The 24,089-nt window shown below is 41.0% G+C and overlaps 1 protein-coding gene across 4 annotated transcripts in view; it reads right to left on the bottom strand.

Moving 5' to 3' along the window:
• Nucleotides 1-1,870: 1,870 nt before the first annotated feature.
• TRDMT1 (tRNA aspartic acid methyltransferase 1) overlaps nt 1,871-24,089 on the bottom strand; it is a 41,764-nt gene continuing 19,545 nt past the window's right edge. For 2 of the 4 annotated variants that reach the window (XM_034760348.1, XM_034760351.1), the window contains exons 4-11: nt 20,184-20,255; nt 14,472-14,537; nt 12,199-12,268; nt 11,201-11,284; nt 9,927-10,297; nt 5,877-5,934; nt 4,655-4,784; nt 1,871-2,821 (exon numbers count right to left, since the gene is read on the bottom strand). In XM_034760348.1, coding sequence (XP_034616239.1) covers nt 2,721-2,821; nt 4,655-4,784; nt 5,877-5,934; nt 9,927-10,297; nt 11,201-11,284; nt 12,199-12,268; nt 14,472-14,537; nt 20,184-20,255 — 952 coding nt within the window. In that variant the 3' untranslated portion in view covers nt 1,871-2,720. Of the gene's footprint in view, nt 2,822-3,847; nt 4,001-4,654; nt 4,785-5,876; nt 5,935-9,926; nt 10,298-11,200; nt 11,285-12,198; nt 12,269-14,471; nt 14,538-20,183; nt 20,256-24,089 lie in introns of those variants that run through there. The other 2 variants (XM_034760350.1, XM_034760349.1) reach the window with 2 other exon arrangements.

Below are 24,089 nucleotides of genomic sequence, written 5' to 3'. Positions count from 1 at the left end.
GTGGGTTACTTAGCTAACTGATTCCCCTCAGCTGTGATCTGTCAGGTTAATTAGCCCCCTTCTCAGACTGTATTAACCCTTTCAGGGCAAGTGTGGTATGAACACTCCATCACAAGGGGGCTGGACTGTCATATTCACCCAGTATATTGCATGGCAACTTATGCAATAGGGGAGCAGGGGATGATTGTATGGATTCCGTCAAGGAAGTGATGAAGTGTGGATTGCTGTACCTAAGTGCATAGAGGAATAGAGTTTGATTACTAATGCCTAATTAGTCTGCATCATGTGTTTACCTTTATTATTTTAAATACTGATTGTAAGATGAGATGCAATGAACTTTCCTGATGACATAAAAAGCTTTATTTATACCTTGTATTAAAACAGTACAACATTCACTCATTGCCAGGCAGGCCTGCTGCCATTACCACACCAAAGCACCAGTCACAACAGAACCTTTCTAAAACAAAAAGTGCATGAACAAGTGCAAAGAGTGAAACCAAGCAAACGACAAACTCCCTACCTGCAATGGCATGTCCAGTGCCCCCCACTCCCTTCTTTCCCCTTTTCCCATGCAGTTGGCCTGGGGGGGGTGGATGCATCCACAGGGGAGGGGGTCAAGACGGAGGACTGCATGCGGCTAAACGGCCCTGTCCAGCCACTTATGGGGCCCGACTTCATGGGCCACGCAGCCATGGAGTTTTCCAAGCTGTTTCTGGACTGAGGATACATTGCAGGGGATTCAGGCCACAGTGTGGTAGAGGCAGCAGGGAGAAATATGACAAGATACCTGGCTCTGTAGATAAGGGGAAAAGCAGTGGATATGTTATTCCTTGACTTTACCAAAGTTTTTGTTACGGTCTCCCACAGTATTCTTGCCAGCAAGTTAAAGAAATATGGGCTGCATGAATGGACTATAAGGTGGATAGTAAGCTGGCTAGATCGTTGGGCTCAATGGGTAGTGATCAATGGCTCCATGTCTAGTTGGCAGCTGGTTTCAAGAGGAGTGCCCCAAGGAGGTCCTGGAGCTGGTTTTGTTCAATATCTTCATTAATGATCTGGAGGATGGCGTAGACTGCACCCTCAGCAAGTTTGCAGATGACACTAAACTGGGAGGAGTGGTAGATATGCTGGAGTAGGGATAGGATACAGAGGGACCTAGACAAATTAATTAGAGGATTGGGCCAAAAGAAATCTGATGAGGTTCAACAAGGACAAGTCTAGGGTCCTGCACTTAGGACAGAAGAATCCCATGCACTGCTACAGACGAGGGACCGAACGGCTAGGCAGCAGTTCTGCAGAAAAGGACCTAGGGGTTACAGTAGACAAGAAGCTGGATATGAGTCAACAGTGTGCCCTTGTTGCCAAGAAGGCTAACGGCCTTTTGGGCTGTATAAGTAGGGGCATTGCCATCAGATCAAGGGATGTGATCATTCCCCTCTATTCGACATTGGTGAGGCCTCATCTGGAATACTATGTCCAGTTTTGGGCCCCATACTACAAGAAGGATGTGGAAAAATTGGAAAGAGTCCAGTGGAGGGCAACAAAAATGATTAGGGGTCTGGAGCACATGACTTATGAGGAGAGGCTGAGGGAACTGGGATTGTTTAGTCTGCAGAAGAGAAGAACGAGGGGGGATTTGATACCTGCTTTCAACTACCCGAAAGGGAGTTCCAAAGAGGATGGATCTAGATTGTTCTCAGTGGTAGTAGATGACAGAACAAGGAGTAATGGTTTCAAGTTGCAGTGGGGGAGGTTTAGGTTGGATATTAGGAATAACTTTTTCACTAGGAGGGTGGTGAAGCACTGGAATGGATTACCTAGGGAGGTGGTGGAATCTCCTTCCTTAGGAGTTTTTAAGGTCAGGCTTGACAAAGCCCTGGCTGGGATGATTTAGTTGGGGATTGGTCCTGCTTTGAACAGGGGATTGGACTAGATCACTTCCTGAGATCCCTTCCAACCCTGATATTCTATGATTCTATGAAAAGGTAGCACATGATCAGTGAGGTCAGTGTCAGGGTTGCAATTTTTCTTAGGTTACCATTAAACAATTCACACCAGGCTCAGCCATGATTGTGAGCTGGGGTCATAAGTACCTAGAAAGATTAGATGGATACTTGTGTTAGATTTGGCATCATGTCTATTTAAAAAATATTATATATAAATACTGAACTTAGTTTTACAAAAAAGTTACATTTGTTGTAAAAACGTATCAAAATTACAATAAATCAGAAGATATTCACAGTAGCTTTTTTTTTAAGAATAGAACAAGCTAATATTTACAGCTAAAGATATTCTACACGTAGAACACATTATCTGAACTTTATTAAAATAACTGCCTGTCACATATTTTTTATTCTAAACGACAACTTCTAGACAGACTTGTTTTAAGATGAAGTGACAGTTTTACCTGTTTTCATTGGCAAGTACTGCAGTTCGTATTTTACAAGATAAAAATAAAATTTAAATAGGACAAGTATTGGCAACTTCCATTTTAATAGCTCCAACAGTTCAGATCTTCCATAAACAAAGGTATTCAAGATATACCAGTTGTTCAGCAGAATAAATCTATTCCAGATAGATACTTTGCATGGACATTTAAAATGTTAGTGATGATTTTTATAAAGCTGCTACAACTTTTACTAAGTCTCTCAAAGAAGGAAAGTATATTCTGAGTTAGCAGGACCTATGCCAGACAGATCTCATCAAGTTTGGGTTCAAAATCATCGGGTCAGAAGTGAGATCAGTTTAGCCACTACATGTACATTGAGACTGTTTCCCAGGAGGCGGTAGCGTTGCTTCATTGTTATCTTGTCAGGAAACCCTAAAACAAAAACAACATACAATACAAAGTTAGTCTGGTCTGTCCCTGCTCTTCTGATCTATTGGAACTTGCACAAACATTTCCTGATGCAGTTACTGAGAGCTGCAATACACATACAAGTGTCCCCCACACTGTATCTGAGCCACACCCCACTGGAATAACTCTCACTGAGCTCAATGGATTTTGGATTAAGCCTACGGGGAGCAACATAGACATTGTTAAGATTTTACCAACGGCCATGGAGCACAGCTTTCCCTGCAATCTATGCTAATTCAGCTTCACTGGCATAGCCACAGATGGTGGGGGCGGGAGGTGGGTAGCAGTCTAGTAGTAGAGCCCCCAGAGATGGTCATTCTGGCTGGAAGGGGGATGTGGTCATAGCAGCCAGAATGTGCTGATTCAGAAAGTTTCCAAGTTTCCTTGCTGGGGAGAGGCTGAGCCAAGGGAGGGATGCCCAGGAGGAGGTGGCTAGGAGGAGTTGTTCCAGCTTTCTCTGCCAGTTATTAAGTCCCTGAATGCAAACTATTGTAGTAAAAAGCATCTCCTGCCAGCTCCAGCCATTCTGCCCAGCTCCCTGGCACCTAGACTTGAGTAGCCATTCCCATCCAAAGGCTCATTTGTGCCTGAATTCCTCCCCCGGGATCCCCAGCCACATTCCCCACGCAATCCATTGTGTTAGGCTCAGGATTTACACAGGCTTAAAATGAAAATATAGACACCTATAAGCCAGCTAGACCAGTAATGGCTCTTGGGCTTCCTTTAGCTTGGACTGGACAGACCACACTGGACATGTTTTCTCAGACCCTGCTCCCTCATCTGCCTGGATAAATTATCTCGGACTTCGTACTTCCTTGGCCTAAGTCTAGCTAACATCACCAAGAGAGCGAGTTAGTGCCTAATATAGTTTGCGAGGCTCGCTGCACAATTTTGGACCTTGTTTCACATAATTTAGATCACGTTTGCTTTTTAAGGATGCTGCTCTGCTGGTGACACACGCTGGCAGAGAATGCAGACTCTACTTGCCTTCTGTTTGTTTTTCCACAAAACATTAAGGGCCCGATTTTCATTACACCATGGCCCCTTTATGCTGCACTGGCAGAGCTGTAACATCGTAGATGAGAATTAGGCCCCAAGTATTGGCTTGTTTTGGGTCATTCTCCTACCTCTCTCTCTATCATTCTGTATCGACAAGAGGAGACAAGAGGAAAGAGAAAAGCATGATGTCATCCTTCTGAAAGCAAGTCACAGGTGCCAGAAAGAAGGGGGCAGTTTTGATAATGTTGCTGTGTTAACCTTATGGGACCTATAATATTGACTGCAATAAAACAATTAGTCTTTTATTGTTCCATATTGTAAATTACTTTTTTCCCCAACAGTTGAACGCTAAAAGCACCAAGAAATCTATTTTTAAAGCCAAAAGAGAACATGAATTATGATAATGGACGGCTTTCTGCATCTCACGTGTTGGAAACAAAAAAAACAAAACAACGCCCCCCCCCCCCCCCCCAATTAGAAGGGAAAAAAACTAAGTCAAATGACTGCCTCTCTTCACTGGCTTTTAATAATACAGCAACTTTTCATTCCAAACTCATTGTTTTTCCCAGTTTACATTAACAAGCCTATTTGGCTATACAACACATAGGTTTGTTCTTAAACTGGGAAAACCTGATAAAAGTTTAGAGAAGTGGTCACCAAATAATAATCCATCATAAAAGTCATATTATAGTAACACACACAAAAAGTGAAGCATTCTTCTTCAAAATGCCAGCTTAGCAATTCTGGTTGTAGTTCTGAAGACTAGACGAGAGACGGGGGAAATTCAGAGGCACGTACCAAATTCTGGAGAGAATCCATGGAGATTTGCTATTTCTCTAGGAGTAAAATATCGCAGTTTTAGTGTTGACAATTTCATAAGCTTCTCTTCTTCTGATAGCATCTCAATGGATTTAAACACTGATTCTAGCTGTGGGGAAAGTACAAAACAACAGATATGGATGATGGACAATGACTACATAAAATTACAGCAAATCTTCATGAAATAATTTAAGGTGATTGCATTGCTGAAGACAACAGTATGGCTGTGCATTCTGTTTGAAAGTATAGTTTGTGCTATACTTTTGCACTCAAATATCTCACCAATTACAGTTTACAAGGAAAACCATCATGCTGTCAAGAACAGGTAATCATTTTTTCTTAAGTCAGAGGCTATACAAATATGCAGATATGCAACCGCAGGATAATACCCTGCAGTCGAATACTGGAGAAGAGAGATGACTCAATAAGCAGGAACTAACATCCTGTACTAAAATTATGCTATGTATACTTTGTTAAACATGACAGCTTTGATATTCCTCTATCTTCCAACACTGTATTCCTTGTACACCCAAAAATGCTACAGTATTTAAATCCTGGCCAAGGATTAAAAAGTGAAGTTTTTCCATATATGTATAACTGTTTTCACAGAACCTAATTTTTGTTCTGTGATGTTTCATCAAAAAAGCCTGCCATTTCATGTTTTTACTTTTCCTGTGCTAAAATGTCACTTTTTGATGAACTTCACATTAAAAGTGGACTATTTCAAAATATTGTGTGTTTCAATGCAAAATAGAATACTTTTGAAATTAAAAAAAAAAAAAAATATGGAGTTTTAATTGTTTGACATTTTTGCTGTAGAACAGGGTCATCTGTGTGCAAAAACTGGCCCATAAATGGCCCTAGAGGCAAAAATCTGTTGTACTGTAAACTATCCACAGACCCAGCCCATATCAAGGTTTTCAGGTTTCATTGTGAATATTCTGCATAGCAATAGGAATGATAGAATAGTAGCATACCCACATTCTTCCCACATAACCATGTATTTAATATACTCCATCTGGGTACTCATAGTAAATTAATTGGAAATACCTGAAGATCTGGAGAGATAGTTGGTCTGTGCTGTAAGATTTAGTCCTGAAGACATTTTTGGTTATAATAAATCCAGAACAGTTAAGCCAAAGTAGTAAGACAAAAAATTAACAATAAATCATTCTGATATGATTCACAATGCATCCTGTACCTGCACATCCTCTGCTGTCTGCAGCACTGAGCCTGTTCCTTCTACATAGTGACCATACCTTAAAAACAACAAAAAAATTATACATGAAAAGTTATATTAGGCTCTACAATATTGATGAGTGTAGAAAAGCATGGAGGTTAATTTGCTGGCACTAACAAATAGTCTTCTGGAAAGGTTACACAAAGGCCTTCTTATTAACACAACTAACCCTGGGACTACAAAACCAGCCTCCGAACATAATCTTTGGTGATTGTTACTATGGATAAATCTCCTGAGAATAATCTATAGAACAACCAGTCAAGGATTTCAGGCATAATGTCTTCAGAAACGGCCACCTAAGTATCATGCACAAATTATGCATTTGTAAGTGCAAATGGGCTTTTGGGTACACAACTCAGGCACCTCTCCAATTTAGCATCCATTTGCATGCAAAATGAAGATGGCCACTTTAGAAAATTTGGCTCTTCATACTCAAAAAGGAGGACAGGACCATTAGCGAGAGCCTAACATTTTCATTTTCACTCATGAAGAGCAGAGAAATTCAGTCAGATTTTAGCATTAGTTGAACATATTTTTACTTGCTTTTTTGTTTACATCAGTCAAAAAATATCCAGCATATAATAGTAAGAGTTGACATTATAAGCTATATTTTGGCTCTTTTGGAGCGTTTGTGGTTTATACTGTAAATACATGTTTACTCAACAGTCTCTCACAGACTATCATTTAAATGTAATTATAGGGTTGCCAGACTGTCAGAGACATACACTGCTTGCATGATAACTATTGTGCAAGAAAGTCCTGAATAGACAGGGATTTAGAAAGCAAAATAAAGGGGCTTTGCGCAATGAATATCTAAGGAACAGCCACCCATCTGCATCACGCCTCTGGATGCACTTATTCCACACAACTGCTAGCCATGCCCTCACCTTATGCTACTCCCCTCTTCGCTCCTCACCACTATATAGACTGCTGTTATGGAGTCCTCTGAACAGCTTCTTGGGAGCTTAACTCACCCCTTCCAGATGCACCGAGACACTATGGTGGCTACCTTTTGTTTTGGGCTTTACATACCCTACAAAGGGAAAAAACGGTGGGAAAAGTCCTCCCCGAATCCCCACAGGTGCAATAATCTTGTTAGGGCTCAATCCTGCATGAAGCTGAGCACTCCTGCACTGATCCAGCAAAGTACTTCTGCATATGAGTAGCTCTACTGAAGTCAACAGGACTACTCATGTGATTAAAAGTAAGCTTGTATGTAAATGCTGTGCTGGATCAGGGCCCCAAAAAACAGTTATGGATTATGATAAGTAATTAAACCAGCTTCTAAATACATGGTCTTTAATTGATTATTTTTTAAAAAATATTTAACAAATATTTGTTTTAACAAGATAATCCATATGAGAGGAATTCTAATGTATTATATACACACAAAGTACCTGCATTTATAAATAATAATAATAAAAAAACTTCTGGGGAAAAACAACTAAAATAATTGCAAGTAGCTCCTAAACTGGTACTTCAAATCCCTATTTTGGCAGATGATCTTTTTCATACATCCATATTATTATAAAAAATACGCTACTCTAAATGATTTATGCTGAAGGAATTGTGGACAATATAGTAGTATGATATATACTATGTATGGTGGAACTGCCCAAAAATTACAAGATTTTGGTTTCTGTAGAGAGATAATGTAATATAATTCTAAGTGAATACTCTGAAAGATCACCTGCTCTTACAACTGAATAATAGTTTTAATAAATTTGGGCAGAATTACATCTTTTTTTATTAGCTGTTCATATTTCTTTTTATTGTTGCTGACTAGAGATAAATCAACAACCCTAACCTAGACTAAGTACTTAATGAAATTTGGGAAGTTTTGGCATAGGAAAAAAAAGAAGCACATTAGTACTTGGGCAGTTGGTTACTTTTCAGTACTTATATGGAAAGCAGATGCTGGATTAGAAAACCATGTTCTAACTTTTTACTTTACTGAAGTTTGATTATTTTGTTTTTCTTCTCTTTATGTACGTAAGCTACTTAAAATGTCTTAGTTTGACTCAGGCAACCTATTCTTTGTCTGGGTATAGTGTATTCCCTTGTGACTAATAAAAAGTCAGTTTCCTCTAACAGTATGTAGGACTTTCAGTAACTTGCTTTACATGAGTTTTCAGGTCATGGATTCCCTTGGCAATAGCATATCCTTGTCAAGACTATATGGATTTATAAAGAGTGGGTTTAACTTGCTCTGTCATTCAAAATGTCCCATACCTCCCTCTCCTTGTCTGCATCACAGCCTACACTGCTGTGAAATGCTGTGCACTTGCACTCTCAGTCAACATGTTCTTCCCCCATCCGCAATCCGTTCAACAGCGAGCGGTATTAGAGTGCTCTGGTTATTCCCAAAACCAGTTGTTCCACAACTACATTAAAGAACTTCAGCAAGCCAGACACTGTTCCTATTTTGGGCCTTTCTGTAATATAAAAGTATATTTTAAAACCAAAACATAATGAGCCAAATTTATCCTTGTTGCTACTGCAGTGAAATGTCTGGAGTTACACCAGGAATCCATTTGGCCCAGGGTTTTTAACTAAATGTGCTAGTTATGGGCCCAGTCTGGTGAGATTCTGAGTGTCTCCAGTATTCCCCTCAACTTGTATTGGTGCTGATGTCAATCAGAGCTGGAAGAAAAATGATCTTCCTATCCCGTAAAAATTTTCAAGGTTTCAAAAAAGTTTCCTGTCCTGAATGAAAAAGAGTCAATCTTAAAAAATGTTCACAAACTGAAAGCCTAAGGGGAAAAAAGTGGTTTGGGTGAACTGAAACATTTTGTTTTGATAATGTCAAAACATTTCATTTTGATTTATAGAGTAAAAACATTTTTACAATAAAAAATGGTTAGTTTATGAAACATTGTGTTGAACTAGAGAACCAGACATGTTTACTTTAGAAGTCAAAATATTTTTGACAATTTCAAAACTTCTTAAAAATATCTGAGTCGCTAAATTACTTAAAACTGACCCCTTTCCTGTGAAAAGTTTTAGTTTCAATGAATCAGTGTTTTCTGACCAAAAAAACCTAACAACTTTTCATCAAAAAATTCCTAACTACCCTGTTTCCCCGAAAATAAGACATCCTCCGAAAATAAGGCCTACTTACAGTTTTGCCTCTCGTTGTAATATAAGGCATCCCCCCGATAATAAGACCTCCCCGATAATAAGGCATCCACCGATAATAAGGCATTTTTCATTTCTGAAAAATAAGACATCCCCTGAAAATAAGACCTAGCGCATCTTTGGGAGCAAAAATTAATATAAGACACTGTCTTATTTTCGGGGAAACAGGGTAGCTCTAATGTCAATGGGAATTGAACACTCGGCACTTTGCAAGATCATGCCTTAGAAATGCAGAGTACAAATTAGGAAGCTACTAGATCAGTGAACAACAGATATTTAACTGAATGAGCTTTCATTTGTGCATTTCTTCATTAAAAATGTAACTGTTGTAAATAAGGAATTTATGGCCAGATCCCTAGGTAATGTGAATAGACATAACTCCATTGCCTTCAGTGGAGCCACTTGCACCAGCTGAGGATTTCGCCCCACTATTTACAACATCAATTAAATGTACATTAGTGACAGTTTTAATGAGGAAAGGAGCGGTTACTGAAGTTCCAAAGCATTATGTGTAAGTAATATAAAGAAATTAATTAGGGCATTAGTTTTCCATCAGTCTACTGAAAGAATGTTTCTGCCAGGGGTAATTAAGCTTCTCTGAAGGTCACCAAACAAATGTCATTGTCTTTGTGAGTGCTTTTGTGCGCAGGCCACACAATGTTCTGCCAGAGCGATTCTCATGCTCATATTCTGTTGAATCAGGAAGCATGCAATAAAAGAGAAATGTGTTATAGTAATGTCTTGCTTTTTGATGGAACGCTGCTTTTGGTTTTTAAGATGACTGCAAAGAAACATTTTGTTTTAAGATGATTGCAAAGTTTGCATTTAATATGTCTGGATAAGGTCCCACAGCGGACTCTCCTGGAAACTTACCCTTTTGTGAAGCATGTGGATCTCCTGCAGCTGGGTGTCACAATGTCTAACAGAAAAGCATAGCGCAGTAAGGCCTTTGGTGGCAAGAAGTACTGACTCGTTTCTTCTCCATCCTCTTCAAGGAAGTCTTTTAGCATTTGAATAGAGAGATCACTGTCCTGGTTCCACTTTTTTTCCATTTCTTTTGCTGTTTCTAGTTTAAAAACGAACGCTTCCTTCTGCGAACACTGTCCAGTGCCACAATCAGAACCAGAATTTGGATCAATGTATTCCTCTTTGGGTGGCATGAAGGAGCTCTCTTTTTCCAAGCCTGCAGCAACTCTGTGCTTCACTGAAGCTTTTGGCTCCTGGTCTGGGAAATTTTCCAATATCTACCATGGAACAAAATATGCAAATGATTAAGGTACTGTACTTAGTACTGTAATAGTCAACTGCCGAGAAAAGTCCATGTAGCAATGTTTGGGAAGTCATACAGAGCTGTCCAGTACAAAATAAAACTTGATTCTTCCTTTTCGTCTATCAAGATTTTGAAAGGATTCTGGCATTAGGAAGTGCTAACTTGTACATGCTTTATAGATGTATGCAGCCAGTTTAAGGAATATTGATCTTGCCATTTCACTTCCATAAACGGGAAGAAAGGGTTGTGCAAAACTATCATAAAGAAAGCTAGGACCAAGTGAAAGTTGCTTGGTTAGGGGCTTGGCTAGTAATCTGAGACTCAGACCAGATTTGCTGAAATGTTCGTGAACCTCTGGTGAGTTTCACACCCCCTCCCACACATGCCTATGTCCGTCTCAATAGGCTTGGAATTCACCATTACCTTTCAATGTCTTCTGGGCACTGGCTAGCAGTTCATCTTCTTCACTCTTCTGGGGAACTCTGGGGCTTTGTTGGCCACTCCCTCCTTGATGGAGATCTTCAAGGGTCACTGGTGGTCCCCCATTTTCTATCTCTAAGGCTCCTAGTGGGCACTGCTGCACCCTCCACCCTTCCAAGAAAAGGTTCCGGTGGGCAGGCAGGGTAGTGCCAGAGTGCCCAGCATGTCGGTCTCTTCAAAATTGTTCTTAAGAACTACTTTAAGCTATCTAACCCAGGGAGCCATTTCAGTCCCCAACGAGGCCAGAATCAGGGGAAAAAAAGCTGGCTTACAGCCATTTTACTTACACACACACACACGCACACTCTGCAGCTCAGCATAAGCTTTGCACAGATGGAGATCTAGCCCTCAGTCTCCTTGAAACAAAGAGTAGTCAAGGAATAGCAATGAATCTCACCTGACCAGGAGCTTGAAAGGAAAATAACTCTGACTGAAGCTTTGCAATCAGAAAATATCGCAGCCTGGAATTGGGAATGCCAAGCTGTAAGCAAAACCCCATAAAACAATCAGACCACATGGTACAGAGAATCAAAGCAATCCGCACTGTCACAAAAAGATCAAGTTACCACTTTTTGTATTGATACAATATTTAGCACTTAAAATGTTTACCACTTCAGAAGTGGTTAACATTAACCAACCTTACCCTAGACTAAGGCTATTTTCAACTAGCATAAAATAGTGTTTTAAAGTGTGCCCATGAAGAAATCTCTGCATCATTAGTTTGTAGTTAAGGACCTGCAGTACAGGCAATTTTCATGCACTGTACAACTCAGATCTTTCCATCCATTTGCAGTATGGTGAGTGCCCTCACTTCCTACAGATTTATTGTGACTCTGATCACACCTTCCCTACCTAATTTTTCCTCAAGCAAGAGAAATACATAATTTTTCTCAGGTTTCTGACTGTTGTCTGCAAATCAATAGAAAAGTTAAACAAACGTTTTATGTAAGGTGGGAAGTCAGAGAAACTGAAATGTCTAACTACAATTTTTAGGGCAAACATCATGACCATTATCTGTCACAATGAAGAACCAAGAGGAGATGTTCAATCACATGAACAAGGAAATTAGATAAGACATGTCACAATGAAGGATGACCCTGTATCTCAAAGATACAGAGATTTACATGTAACACAGTAATGGCCGGATCCTGTACGTCTTGGACAAGCAAAACTTACTGATTTAAACAGTATCCATTGGCCAGTCAAGCAGTGATAAGCAGAATGAATATGTAAATATTCTGACCTAACTCAAAGCTAAGTCAGATGGCACCACCAATCCATAGGAATGTCCACAAAATTGGACATCACCCTTTCTTCCAATATGTGAAATTCTTTCCAAATATCCCATTTACTCTTCGGTACAGTTGGATGAGTTATAATAATCTTACTACTCACACATGTTGGAGACAAGAGAAATTCTTGGTATTTAAATCCACACTTCTTTAGTGTTTCTACAAGTTTGTCTCTAATAATGAAAAAAAAAAAACAATTACTTCTCACATGCAATTAGACACAGAGTGCAATATACTACTATCTGTTCACATCTTTTCTTTTCTTAAATAAAGATCCATCAAAGGCAATACTGTATTCACTAGGACAGTCAGCACACACACTAGAATACTCAAACACAGCTTTGTAGACATCCAACTATGGTCATACATTTACATTTCAGGAGAGAATACAAAGTATAGCGTTGCACTAGCCGAGAAGGAACAATTACAAAAGACTTTCATGGAAATACCACAACTACTTTGGAGCAAACATCCTCCAAAAAAAGTATCCGGTCTTTCAAAAGTACTTCCAACATGTTGTTCAGTCGGTAGGAGACACTCTCTCATTAGATGTGGATTACACAATTATTTACAAGCACTGCATTAGAAGTAGGCTATTAAAACTCCTACTTAACTATTCTTGAGTTGATACCTCAGTATCTGCCTATGTTTATGACTGAGCTTATGTATTTAAGTACTACCCCAGTGCAATAAAGGAAAGACTGTTTGAAGTAGGGGATTCACAACAACTGGTTGCTTAGCAGAGGGGATTTCTAATAAAAGTGTACTCCATATATTTTGAGGAGACTATTAAAATGGAAGGTTGCTTTCTAAGGATAGTGTCTGATATAGGATATACTATATTCTGCAGCCTAATAGCAGGCTGGAGCTGCACTGAAAGAAAGGATTATGATCTAAATCCTGGCCTGGCAGGGGCCACAAGGGAAAAGAGGAATGTTGTCTGGTGTGTTTTCTGACATACAGATCATTGCATTTACAGGACAGGATCCCACAAGGTAGGCCAGGGACATGCATGGGCCCAGTTCACAGCTCTTGCATGCAGAAGCAGTGCAGAAGCAGCCAACAGGGAGCTGGAAATGCCCCCTGACAAACAGTGTTCATGAAGGGATTTGGTGATGTGCAGGCTGGCACATAAAGCAGCTTCCTCTCTCTCCTATTGCTTTTATCTATGGAAAGATCCTGCTCTATTGTTTGCATGGGGGAAGGAGGGATTAGGCAAAAGAGGATCCCTACAGCCTCTCCCCTACCTGGCACAGCAGGGGGTAAGATTTAGTTTTCCATTTTGGGGTTAAACCCCAGTCTCTACCTCCCAATTACTAAGGCTACGGCTACACTAGAAACCCTACAGCGGTGCAGCTGCGCTGCTGTCAGCTCTCTGTGTAGTCACTCTATGCCAGGGATTCTTAAACTGTGGGTCAGGACCCCTCAGGGGGTCGCAAGGTTCTTACATGGGGAGTTGTGAGCTGTCAGCCTCCACCTGAAACCCCGCTTCACCTCCAGCATTTATAATATATTTAAAAGTGTTTTTAACTTATAAGGGGGGGTGGTCACACTCAGAGGCTTGCTGTGTGAAAGGGGTCACCAGTACAAAAAAGTTTGAGAATCACTGCTCTATGCTGACAGGAGAGAGCTCTCCCATGGGCTTAATTACTCAAGCCCCCACGAGTGGTGGTAGCTATGTCAGCAGGAGAACCTCTCCCGCTGACACAGTGCTGTCCGCACCGGCACTTAATTTGGCTAAGTTATGTTGCTCAGGAGGGTGGCTAAGTGACATACCTTATGTCAACTTAAGCTGTAGTGTAGCCGTAGCCTAAACTTCAAAATGAAAGGCGGATGAAGATTTCCAAAACTTCTCCAGGTTAGCAGCCTACTAACTGCCTGCGCAGTTTGCTGATGAGGTCATACCAAATTCTCAGTGCCAGCAGTCAGGCAAGCAGAGTATGAATACGAGGCTTTCGGCTAGCCCTTGCCCCTCTACTATAACCACTGGAAAGGAACCCCAGTAAAACCTGTGAGACCTACACCCACACCCTGTGTTGTACGATAATATTGTTCTTTGAAAATACAGCTCTCTCCTGAATGAAGAAAGATGACAAAACAGGCAATGAAGATTCACGTCAACTTCTACCAGCTAGCAACATATTTTAAAATTATCTTGTTGGGTTGGAGAAATCAATAACTTGTCAATAAAGTTCCCCAAGCCCTAAAAATTTCATTGTAAAATTAAAATACTATTTTTAGTATAGTAAAAATACTAAAACTGATAAATGCACCATTTCACTCCACTCCTCTTTTAATTTAACTTCCAAAAAAATAAATTACGTGCCCCTCCCCTTAACCTAATACTGTTCCTAATTAAAAATGATCATACCATACCTGGCAGAAGACGTTTCAAATCCTTTCACATTTTCTAAAAGTATATATTTTGGTAGCCTCTGGAGCCTACAAGAAAAGTCGATGGAGTTTAGTAAGATGTAAACCATATTACATCAACTGCACAGACTCGTTTAGCAATAAGAAAGATTTAGGTGATTAACTTTAGTCAGCTAAACAAAAATGGTCTGACTTTCAGAGGTGCTGAGCACACGTAATTCTCAATGAAGATAATAAGAATTGCAGAACCTCTGTGCTTCTGAAAATCAGGCCACTTTTGCTTAGGTGCTAGATAAGGATTTAGGTGCCTACCATTGAAAACGCTGACCTTTACTCATTTACCAAAGCATCACTCTCATTCATAAGGTTATAAGTTAGTGGTCTGTATGGTACATGATGAGAAGAAAACAAACAAACAAAAAAAACCCACCACTCATCCAGTATGTGGAAAACTTGTAACAAAATGGGCCTGATCCTGCTTCCATTCAAGTGAGTGTCAAAACTCCAGGTAATTTTAGTGAAAGCAGGATTAGACCCAGTGCTTCGTTTTAGTAGACACTATGTTTTCAGAGAGTTTCGCTTTCTGACATTTTCTGTTGCGTCTAGTTAGCTTTTGTGGAAATTTACTTTAAATATGGTGTCAGTGGGGCTAGTCTGAAGCCCGGTGGCATCAATGCCATTCAGGTGCTCAGAGTCTGGAACCAAGCTCATTGCATAGGCAGCAGGCTTAGTCTCTGGAGGAGGGAGCTCCTCATTTTGTTCTGGAGCATTCTTCTTTGGCTGATTTGTGAGTCACACATATGAGCTTCACAGAGCTTCTGCAGTAATATGGATTGTTCCAAACATGATCAGGAAGGGTAAAAAGGGAGCCCCAACACACAAAACATCTGCATCAAGATATACTCCTAAACTCTGATAGCAAATACAATAATGATAGAGGAGGCTTATTAAGTTTGCGGATGATACCAAACTGGGAGGGATTGCAACTACTTTGGAGGACAGGGTCATAATTCAAAATGATCTGGACAAATTGGAGAAATGGTCTGTGTTAAACAGGATGAAGTTTAATAAAGACAAATGCAAAGTGCTCCACTTAGGAAGGAAAAATCAATTTCACACATACAGAATGGGAAAAGACTGTCTAGGAAGGAGTACGGCAGAAAGGGATCTAGGGGTTATAGTGGACCACAAGCTAAATATGAGTCAACAGTGTGATGCTGTTGCAAAAAAAGCAAACATGATTCTGGGATGCATTAACAGGTGTGTTGTGAGCAAGACACGAGAAGTCATTCTTCCGCTCTACTCTGCTCTGGTTAGGCCTCAGCTGGAGTATTGTGTCCAGTTCTGGGCGCCGCATTTTAAAAAAGATGTCGAGAAATTAGAAAGGGTCCAAAGAAGAGCAACAAGAATGATTAAAGGTCTTGAGAACATGACCTATGAAGGAAGGCTGAAAGAACTGGGTTTGTTTAGTTTGGAAAAGAGAAGACTGAGAGGGGACATGATAGCAGTTTTCAGGTATCTAAAAGGGTGTCATGAGGAGGAGGGAGAGAACTTGTTCACCTTAGCCTCTAAGGATAGAACCAGGAACAATGGGTTTAAACTGCAGCAAGGGAGGTCTAGGTTGGACATTAGGAAAAAGTTCCTAACTGTCAGGGTGGTTAAACACTGGAACAAATTGCCTAGGGAGGTTGTGGAATCTCCGTCTCTGGAGATATTTAAGAGTAGGTTAGATAAATGTCTATCAGGGATGGTCTAGACAGTATTTGGTCCTGCCATGCGGGCAGGGGACTGGACTCGATGACCTCTCGAGGTCCCTTCCAGTCCTATAATCTATGAATCTATGAATCTAGGTGTGACATTTTCTTCAGGTACCCAGGACTCGAGTCACCTTGTTACCTCCTGCCTCAGCAAGAAAGCAACTTGCTGGTGCTTAACTGGATGTCAGCACCCTGAAACCACCAGTCTGGTAACCACCTAAGAATCTTCTCTCAGCTCTTACTTTGCCTTGCACGTTAACAAAAGGTGTGCTCCAGCCAACAAGCCCCTCTGACAGCATCCCCCTGTAGTATCCAGCCCATCACCGGTCGCTCATAGAAATGATCAGGTTTGCGATCCCCAAGGGAACAGAATGCACCAGCTTGACTGGTATAACTTAGGATCAGGTCTTATAAAACCCGAGCACTGAGATACAGTTATAGTAAAAATACTCAAATTTTTCATCAGAGATAAAGATTTAAGAGATAGAGGAAGGATAATGGAAACAGAAATGGTTACATATAAAACAAAAAGTATAACCCCTTAGAGTCTAAACTTTAACAGGCTAAAACACTTCTCTAAAGTTGCTTCAGGTGAGAAACCTTCTCCCAGCATCTCCAGCCAATTTAACTGAGCTCCACCCTTCATGAATGCAAAAGGAGCTGAAACATCTACACTGCAATTTGTATAGCCCCTCAGCCTGAGCCAGCTAACTCGGGCTGACTGGCTATGGGTCTTGTATTGCAGTGTAGACATGCCCTCTGTGTCCAGACTCCACATCCACCAGCTGAAGACTCCAGGACCTCCTTGGATCCAGAATTTCTCCAAGTTCTCTCTTTCCATGCCTTCATGTGTTAGCCACCCCCACACCCCCCAAATCCCCTCCAGCCCCACTTCACCTGTATTCCTCTATAAAAGATTGGAAAAAAGGTAAAAACAGGAAAGGAAGTTGCAATTACTTTATAATACTGTTCATGAAATTTGTGCATATTACAATTAAGGATACAAAACAGTAACTCCTACACTTTACTCACTCAAAACTTTACTCAACATTTTCCCATTTGGGCTGGAATTTTTCATGTCTGGTCTCTGGCAAAGATGTCACTTCAAAAAACACATGCACACTATCTCAGCAAAACACGATCCCCCAGAGCTGGAGAACTCTGCCGCAACGGCTACCCAGCCTTTTTATGATCTGTCTGCAGTAATTCCAGCTTCACTTTGACAATCTGCCCAAGGGAGATTAGCAGCATCTCCTGGGAGACACAGATAAATTCTCTCAGCCAAGCCCAACTTCTTTGCCCTGTCATGATAAGGGTCACATGTGCCACAGTCTTATGTCTTGTATCTGAGAAAAAGAAAGTTTCTATCTTCTTCGTCTAACCACGCAGCAATCAGAATGCCCCATTTCCATTTTGAAAGCAAAAAACTGTCTCTGAAGAAGAGCTGCACCCCTTCTTGTGTCTCTGTTTCCCCACCTGTAAAATAGGGATAATGATACTGACATTCCCTTCTGAAATGTGTTGCGATCTATGGATGAGCTTAGAAGGAGTCTAATAAACTATTAACTCACAGACCTATTTTTTAAAACAAATTCAACACAGAGGAAGGATGCAATTAACTGCAATTAAGGCACAGGACTGGGCTTCAAGAGATGTGGGTTAGGATCCTGGCTCAGCCACTCGTTTTCTTTGTGACTTTGGGCAAGTCACTTAATCTCCCAGTTCTTCAGTTCCTTATTCATAAAATGGGGGAAAATAATCAAACTTCCTTTTACTTGTTATCTGTCTGCCTTAGCTATTTTGATCATAAGATCTTTGGGGCAGAAACTCTCTTACTATGTCTCTACAGTACTTACCCCACTCTCATGTAGGGCCTTTCATTTCTACTGTACTACAACAGTAATAAATCTATTTTTAGCATATGTAGCATGCGAGACTTGTGAAGACGAGACTCAGACGACCATCAATTTATTTGAGAATTACATTAACGTTATACTATTGGGCTCCAAGAACATTTAGTATCTTAGTGCTGATCTTCCCACTATAATTCAAATAGCTAGTGAACCAAAGTGCTCAGTTATTCAGTGGGTGTGAGTTTCATGCTAAATTTATGCCTTCACTGAAAGGGAAGGGTGGGGAGTCTAGGCTTATTGCTTGTTACCCAGAATGATGAAAATACATGTTCTACCATCCTTCTTATAGAGAAGGATGATCCAGTGGTTAAGTTTCTATCCTAGGCCTTGGGCAACCTAGGTTCTAATTTCCTGCTCTGCCACAGACTTCCTGTATGACCCTGGGCAAGTCACAGTCTCTGTACCTGAGTTCCGCATCTGTAAAATGGGGGCAATAGCACTGCACTGCCTCACAAGGGTGCTGTGAGGAGAAATACACTAAAGATTGTGAGTGCTCGGAAAATAAAATTATGGAGACCACAGAAGTTAGATAGATCAACTTATGTAGCCTTGCTTGGGGTTTAAACTGACGATAGCACATTGTGCTAGATTCCATCAAAAGCCGATGCAGCACCACACATACATGACAGGACACGTGAATCTCAGCCCTAGGCAAAGTGACAGTGTCACCATGTGCAGAAACAAAAATAAAACAACGGACACTACTGCTGTCATGCACCCAGATACACGTGCAGATAACCCGGAGAGATAACAGCTTGGACCCAAGAGATAGTTTGGCTGGAGCCAGGATCCTTGGGATCAACTCCTTCCCCTTGCCAACAATAGCTCAGGAAGAAAGATGAAGAAAAGATCTTCCAAAGGTAGCAAGATATTTTAGAGGAAGGCTGCTAATGGCCCAAGTTCCCTGTTCCTATAGCAAAAATTGGAAGCAAAGCAGAAGGCGGCCTGATCCCCTCTGCTCCTCGGAGGGAAAGAACTGAAGAGCAGGAAGTTGGCAGCCTGATCTCAACCTCCAGCATAAGCAGGAGCTCCAAGGAATGATTGCTGATTAGCTGATTGCTCACAGCAGCAAACCCAGATGCTCAGATTGGTGCCAACCGGTGCCCAATCCAGGAGCAGGGATTTCTCCAGTGGCCACACCTAGACCAGCTCTCTTCTTCCACTGCATGAGAAGGCTCTCACAGAAATATTCATCTTTGACCAAAACGGACTGTGAGCAATATTTTGAATTGATTTGCATTTATGCGAGCAGCGAACATTTTGGTTAGTATGTGTCACATATGAATAGTACACCGCTACCTCGATATAATGTGACCCTATATAACAAGAATTCGGATAGAACGCAGTAAAGCAGTGCTCTGGGGGGGCAGAGCTGCGCATGCCGGTGGATCAAAGCAAGTTCAATATAATGTGGTTTCATCTATAACGCGGTAAGATTTTTTGGCTCCCAAGGACAGCGTTATATCGAGGTAGAGATGTAGCAGTAACTGTTGCTATCATTAATTGGTTTTGAACCAAGTACTGTGTAGAGATGGTAGAGGAACACTAACAGAGAAGCAGGGCTCAGGTAACTCCATACTATTATGATGATTTATTAATGTTACAAACCAAAGTTCAAAAGGTGGAACCAGAAATCCTTTTTTACCTGGCTATTTCAGATGTACTGGTCTTGATATTTATACAACATCCACCAACAAGGACCATAGGACCCAACCCTGCTCCTAAGTAAAGTCAATTTTGCCATTGGATTCAAAAGAATATTCTGCCTCTACTCTTTATGGTGCATCCAGAGTTTTAACGGACTTGTGAAAGACATGAAAACCAAACATGGAAATCAAAACAATAAGCTGTAAGTTGTTATTAGTGTTAGCAAGAAACTAGAATTTACAAGCAACAAAAGATTATATGAAAACGAGTGGATGAACACAGTGCAATTATACTATCAGACTTTAAAATCAGTATGGATGGCTTCCCTTGGTACAATATTATGCGGGCCTAGTAACTTCAAAAGTTTAAAATGGCTGAGCTAGAAGATCAGTTTATACCTTGGGAGAATATCCAGGATGTAAAGAAAACTGTTTGTCCTTGGATCAGATACATCACCTTGCAGGCCAATTCTAAGGGAGGATAAAGAATAGAACACAATTATCAGCTTGTCATCTTAGTTATTAGTTTTTAAAACAACACATTTAAAACTCTTCACTTAGGTCCTGCTCACACAAAGGATTCTGCACAGGCACCACTGTCTGCACATATGGAGCCTGCTGAACTCAATGAGACTACTCACATGCTTAATGTTAATCACATGCTGAAGTGCTCTGCTGGAATGGGCCCAGAGTTCTCAGCAATTTCCAGGATCCAGCCCCACATACATAATTTTACTTATGTGAGTAAATCCATACACTTAAATGGGACTACTCACTTGGCTAAGTGATTCTGGGCCCAGAGCATGTATTTTTATTGGCTTATTTAAAAAGGAAAAACAACAACATGTAGGTGCAAGCATTTTGGTATTTTTCTTTTCCAAATTAATTTTACATAGCACTGTCTTATCAGTATGTAATCAAAACAGTAATTTGAAAAAAATAAAAAATAAACCAACCCTCTCCATGCATTGTTTTGAATCAAAAACACATTCTTAAAGATCATCTTTTTTTAAATTGAAGTTATTGGTGTGATCAGAAGGCCAGATCCTGCTACCCTTAATCACGTTGAGTAGCACCTTACTTCACAAGTAGTTCCAACAACATCAATGGGACTGTTCAAGGGACTACTCAACAAGAGTAAGATTATTATAACCTGGCCATGTGATTTGTTACAGACTTAACGTAATTATTAAGGGGGTCAAACAATTAAAAAAAGTAATTGAGATTTAAAAAATTAATTGTGATTAATCGCACTGTTAAACAATAATAGAATACCAGTGATTTAAATATTTTGATATGTTTTTCTACATTTGCAAATTGATTGATTTCAATTACAACACAGAATACAAAGTATACAGTGTTCACATTATAGTTATTTTTATTACAAATATTTATGCTGTAAAAAACAAGAAATAGTATATTTCAATTCACCTCATACAAATAGTGTAGTGCAATCTCTTTATTATGAAATGTAGAATTAGGTACCAAAAAAAAAAAAAAATCATTGCATTCAAAAATAAAACAAAGTAAAACTTTAGAGCCTACAAGCAGGGCCAGCTTTAGGCTGATCCAGCTGAATCGGGCCCCACGCCTAAGAGGGCCCCACAGTTGTCCACCCCGCCCCCAGCTCACTTCCCCCTCCTCCCCTTCCCTGAACAATCCGCCCCCTGCTCTTTCCCCTCCCTTGCTTCCCGCGAACATCTGATTCGCGGGAAGTCTGAAAATAAGCAGGGGCAGGCGGTAGCAGGTAAACTGGGGCGGGGGGGGGGGGGGGGGGAGGGGGGGGGGGGGGGGCGGCCCAGTCCAGCTCCAGCCGAGCACCCCTAGCGCCGGCGGCTCTGGCTCCGGTTTGGCTCGGGCCCTGGCCGAGCTTAGGCCCCGGGGCCAGGCTGGCTCCGGCCGAGCACGCCAGCCTGGCCCCGCGGCTCCGGCCCAGGCCGAGCACCCCCGGCCCCAGCAGCTCCGGGCCGGCCCCAGTTCTGGCCGAGCACATCACCCCGGCCCTGCGGCTCTGGCCCCGGCGGCTCCAGCCAAGCACCCCCGGCCCTGGCCCGGCTCGGGCCCCGGGGCGCTGGCCCCGATTCCAGCCGAGCACCCTCGGCACGGCCCTGCTCCCAGCGCTGGCCGAGCACCCCTGGCCCGAGTGGCTCCAGCCCGGCTCGGCTCGGGCCCCGGGGTGCCAGCCCCAACCGAGCGCACCGGCTGAACACCTCCGAACCCAGCCCGGACCCAAGCCCCGCGACTCCGGCTGGAGCGCGGCCTGATTCCTGGGGGCGGGGCTCCCTCCTGGAATCAGGCCCCGCTCTTGCTAAAGCCAGCCCTGCCTACAAGTCCACTCAGTCCTACTTCTTGTTCAGCCTATCGCTCAAACATAATGCTGCCCGCTTATTGTTTATAACGTTACCTAAAAGTGAGAACAGAAGTTCGCATGGTACTGTCGTAGCTGGCATTGCAAGATATTTACATGCCAGATGTGCTAAAGATTCATATGTCTGTTCATCTTCAACCACCATTCCAGAGGACATGAGTCCATTCTGATGATGGGTTTTGCTCAATAATGATCCAAAGCACTGCAGACCAATGCATGTTCACTTTTATCATCTGAGTCAGCTGCCACCAGCATAAGGTTGATTTTCTTTTTTGGGGTTCGGGTTCTGTAGCTTTCCCATTGGAGTGTTGCTCTTTTAAGATGTCTGAAAGCACGTTCCATACCTCGTCCCTCACAGATTTTGGAAGGCACTTCGGACTCTTAAACCTTCGGTTAAGTGCTGTAGCTATCTTTAGAAATCTCACATTGGCACCTTCTTTGCATTTTGTCAAATCTGCAGTGAAAGTGTTCTTAAAACGAACATGAGCTGGGTCATCATCTGAGGCTGCTATAACAACATGTAATATATGGCAGAATGCAGGTAAATCAGAACAGGAGACATACTATTCTCCCCCAAGAAATTCAGTCAAAATTTAATTAACACTTTAAAAAAAAAAAAAAAAAGAGAGAGAGCATCATCAGTATGGAAGCATGTCCTCTGGAATGGTGGCCAAAGCATGAAGGGACATATGAATGTTTAGCATATCTGGCACATAAATACCTTGCAATGCTGGCTACAAAAGTGCCATGCAAATGCCTGTTCTCACTTTCAGGTGACATTGTAAATAAGAAGCGGGCAGCATTAGCTTCTGTAAATGTAAACAAACTTGTTTGTCTTAGCGATTGGCTGAATAAAAAGTAGGACTGAGTGGACTTGTAGGCTCTAAAGTTTTACATGTTTTTGAGTGCAGTTATGTAACAAAACAAAACAAAAAATCTACATTTGTAAGTTGCACTTTCATGATCCAGAGATAGCATTATGGTACTTGTATGAGGTGAACTGAAAAATACTATAACTTTTGTTTATAATTTTTTACAGTGCAATATAATAGAATATAAAGTGAGCACTATACACTTTGTATTCTGTGTTGTAATTGAAATCAATATATTTGAAAATGTAGAAAAACATCCAAAAAATAGTTAAACAATAGAATACCAATTGAAATTTATTAACAATGCGATTAAAACTGTGATTAATCACAATTAATTTTTTTGAGTTAATCACGTGAGTTATTGCGATTGATCGACAGCCCTAGCAATTATTGTTCATCTATTGAAACCTAACTGTTACTTGGAATTAATCAAATAAACATACATCCTAGCAGGTCTACTTCTTATCCAGTAAAGATCTGTCATCTTGAATACCCACACAGAAATAGGTTTCAAAATCCTTGTAACTTTATATAAACTCTATCTAGACCCTGATTCTGATCCCCTTATTCTCTCTGTCAAATCATAGTATTTATTGCAGAATAAGCTACTACCCTTTAAAGTATGTCTGCAAACTCAATGCATATACAAGGGAAGATTTTACTCTCTGCCACTTCGGTGTAACCCTGGAGTAATTCCAGTAGTCTGTCTGGAGTTACTCTGGATTGCGAGAGATCAGATTCTAACCATTAACAAGCAAAGGGAGGTATCTTAAAAGGCAAGAAAAAAAAAAAAAAATCACAGAGTTTCACTTTCACAGGTCATGTACAGGATGCAAAATAAGTAGTACATCAAACTTCAGTAATTTTGCCTTAACTATGAAAGTATGACTGGCCCATCACCACTTTTATTGTAGCAGTAAGGGACTACTCAACAAGCGTAAAAGTATTAGAACCTGGCAATGTCATTTGTTACAGAGTTAAAGTAATTATTGTTCAACTATTGAAACCTGACTGTTATTTGGAATTAATCAAATAAACATACATCCTAGCAGGCCTATTTCTTAT

Source organism: Trachemys scripta, chromosome 2, assembly GCF_013100865.1.
Source record: "Trachemys scripta elegans isolate TJP31775 chromosome 2, CAS_Tse_1.0, whole genome shotgun sequence".
NCBI lineage: Eukaryota > Metazoa > Chordata > Testudines > Emydidae > Trachemys > Trachemys scripta.
Note: the sequence above shows the minus strand (reverse complement) of the source record. Positions and strands in the feature narration are given on the sequence as shown.